The 1926-nt window shown below is 40.4% G+C and overlaps 1 protein-coding gene across 1 annotated transcript; it reads right to left on the reverse strand.

The window, feature by feature from the left end:
- Positions 1–1182: 1182 nt before the first annotated feature.
- LOC107738286 (sarcolipin-like) lies at positions 1183–1703 on the reverse strand. The gene has a single exon (XM_016550002.1). The coding sequence runs from the start codon at positions 1607–1609 to the stop codon at positions 1511–1513; it is 99 nt and encodes a 32-aa protein (XP_016405488.1). The 5' UTR covers positions 1610–1703; the 3' UTR covers positions 1183–1510.
- Between the last annotated feature and the right edge of the window lie 223 nt (positions 1704–1926).

Below are 1926 nucleotides of genomic sequence, written 5' to 3' on the forward strand. Positions count from 1 at the left end.
ACTCACACTCACACACACTCTCACACACACACACACTCTCACTCACTCACACTCACACACACTCTCACTCTCACTCTCACACACACACACCCCTGATGATGTCTGTCTCACTGCAGACACACAGGTGAAGGTCTGGATGAATAAGTACGGCTGGACGGAGAATGAAGATGGACAGATATTCATTCATAACCAGGAGGAGAGCGTCAAGCCCAAGAACATCGTGGAAAAAATCGACTTTGAGAGTGAGTTTCTCTTAATGACATCGACTTCTGGCTGTAATGTTGAAGTGTTTGTCCTGATGACGGATGTTCTCTGGTGTTCGCAGGTGTGTCCAGCATCATGGCGACATCACAGTGAACACACCCACACACACACACACTCCATTTCATGCCTGAGTTTCCTCTTGATTTAATTTTACAATAAAGTCATTTCAGTTAAGAAATTTGGAGTCTTCATTTCATTAAAATTGAGATTTATGCAGCTTGATGTCAAAAACTTTTTAATTTGTTTTTCACATTTCAGTTTATACATCGACACATTTTCTTGACTAATTTTTTCCCTTTTTGTTGCTCTTCAGATATTATAAAAATATGAAGATTTTGGATTTTCATTCTTTAGGAAAGAGATCAAAAATGTATTCAAAAAATTTTGTCAGTCACGGGGCAGATTTCATATCAAACAATAATTTCGCTTTGATTTAAGGACTAGTTAATGGTTAGGGTTGGTGTTAGCACAATGTTTTACTGGAATAGTCGTTCCTCCCAAGGGTTATTGGTGAAAATGTGCTGTATTTGTTATGTGCTCACTCTCCGTTCATCCGAGAGTCACTCTCCATACAATAACAGTTCATAATAATCACGCCTGTCAAGCTCCAGAAATGTCAAAAAGAATATCACGGCTCATTTTCTGTGGCTTGTGCGCTGTGTTGGAAAACTTATGAAGGCTTTATGCGAGAAAATAGATTTAAAGCACAATTTGCACACAAATAGAGTAAATCAATAGTAATCTATAGATGATAGACATATTTACCGAAGTGCATCATTAGAGAGCATTTAATGGAATTCAGTTCTGATTATCTTGTTGCAGAATTTTCATGTTGAGAGGTGTACTTCTGTATCTTAATGTGAAGTTGATATATGGATCTAGAGACGCATGCCGTAACACACACACACAAACACACAGTTGCATTGCCAAAGAGTTCTTTATTTAAACCAATACAACAATGTCTTCACTCGACACATTGCTGGTACTCTCTCGGCAGTTAATTTGAGTGTTTTTCCCAATTTATCACATTAAACATCCAGAGTATCAAAGCATTTAACATTTAACACGTGACAATAACCCATATGGACAAACTGCTGCTTTTGAAGGCATCACGAGACGATCCATCCTGACTGGCACATCTTCCATCCGTCTGCAGCAACATCATCGTCCGGTGCTGGAGCTCATCTTCACAGCTGAGGACGATGAGGATGATGATGAGGAGGAGGAGGAATGAGCTCTTCGCTCCTCATGCGTCCTGATATTGTTTGGCCAGTAACCACATGAGCAGAACTGTGATCAACACAATCATAAAGTTCAGAAACAGCTCCTGTGAGGATCGGTCCATCTGAGATGTTCAGAGCAGAAACTCGACAGCTGGAAGACTGGAGACGACCGGAGCTCTGGATCAGAGAGAGAGAGAGACGGAGAGAGAGATGTGGAAAACAGACAAGTATGCTGGTCATTAAGAAATTAATCCATCCATCTGTCTATTCATCCGTCCAAGTTTCACCCCGTTTGGCTTTGAATCAAACCCAAGTCTATCATCAGTTTAACTGCTGTGAGACACACTCACACACACACAGACACACACACACTCACACACAGACACACACACACTCACAGACACACACACACACACACATATATATATATATATATATA

Source organism: Sinocyclocheilus rhinocerous, unplaced genomic scaffold, assembly GCF_001515625.1.
Source record: "Sinocyclocheilus rhinocerous isolate Xijiao unplaced genomic scaffold, SAMN03320098_v1.1 scaffold4118, whole genome shotgun sequence".
Taxonomy (NCBI): domain Eukaryota; kingdom Metazoa; phylum Chordata; class Actinopteri; order Cypriniformes; family Cyprinidae; genus Sinocyclocheilus; species Sinocyclocheilus rhinocerous.

Coding starts and splice junctions, on each gene's coding strand:
- LOC107738286 (XM_016550002.1), bottom strand. CDS start 1,609: ATGGACCGATCCTCACAGGAGCTGTTTCTGAACTTTATGATTGTGTTG.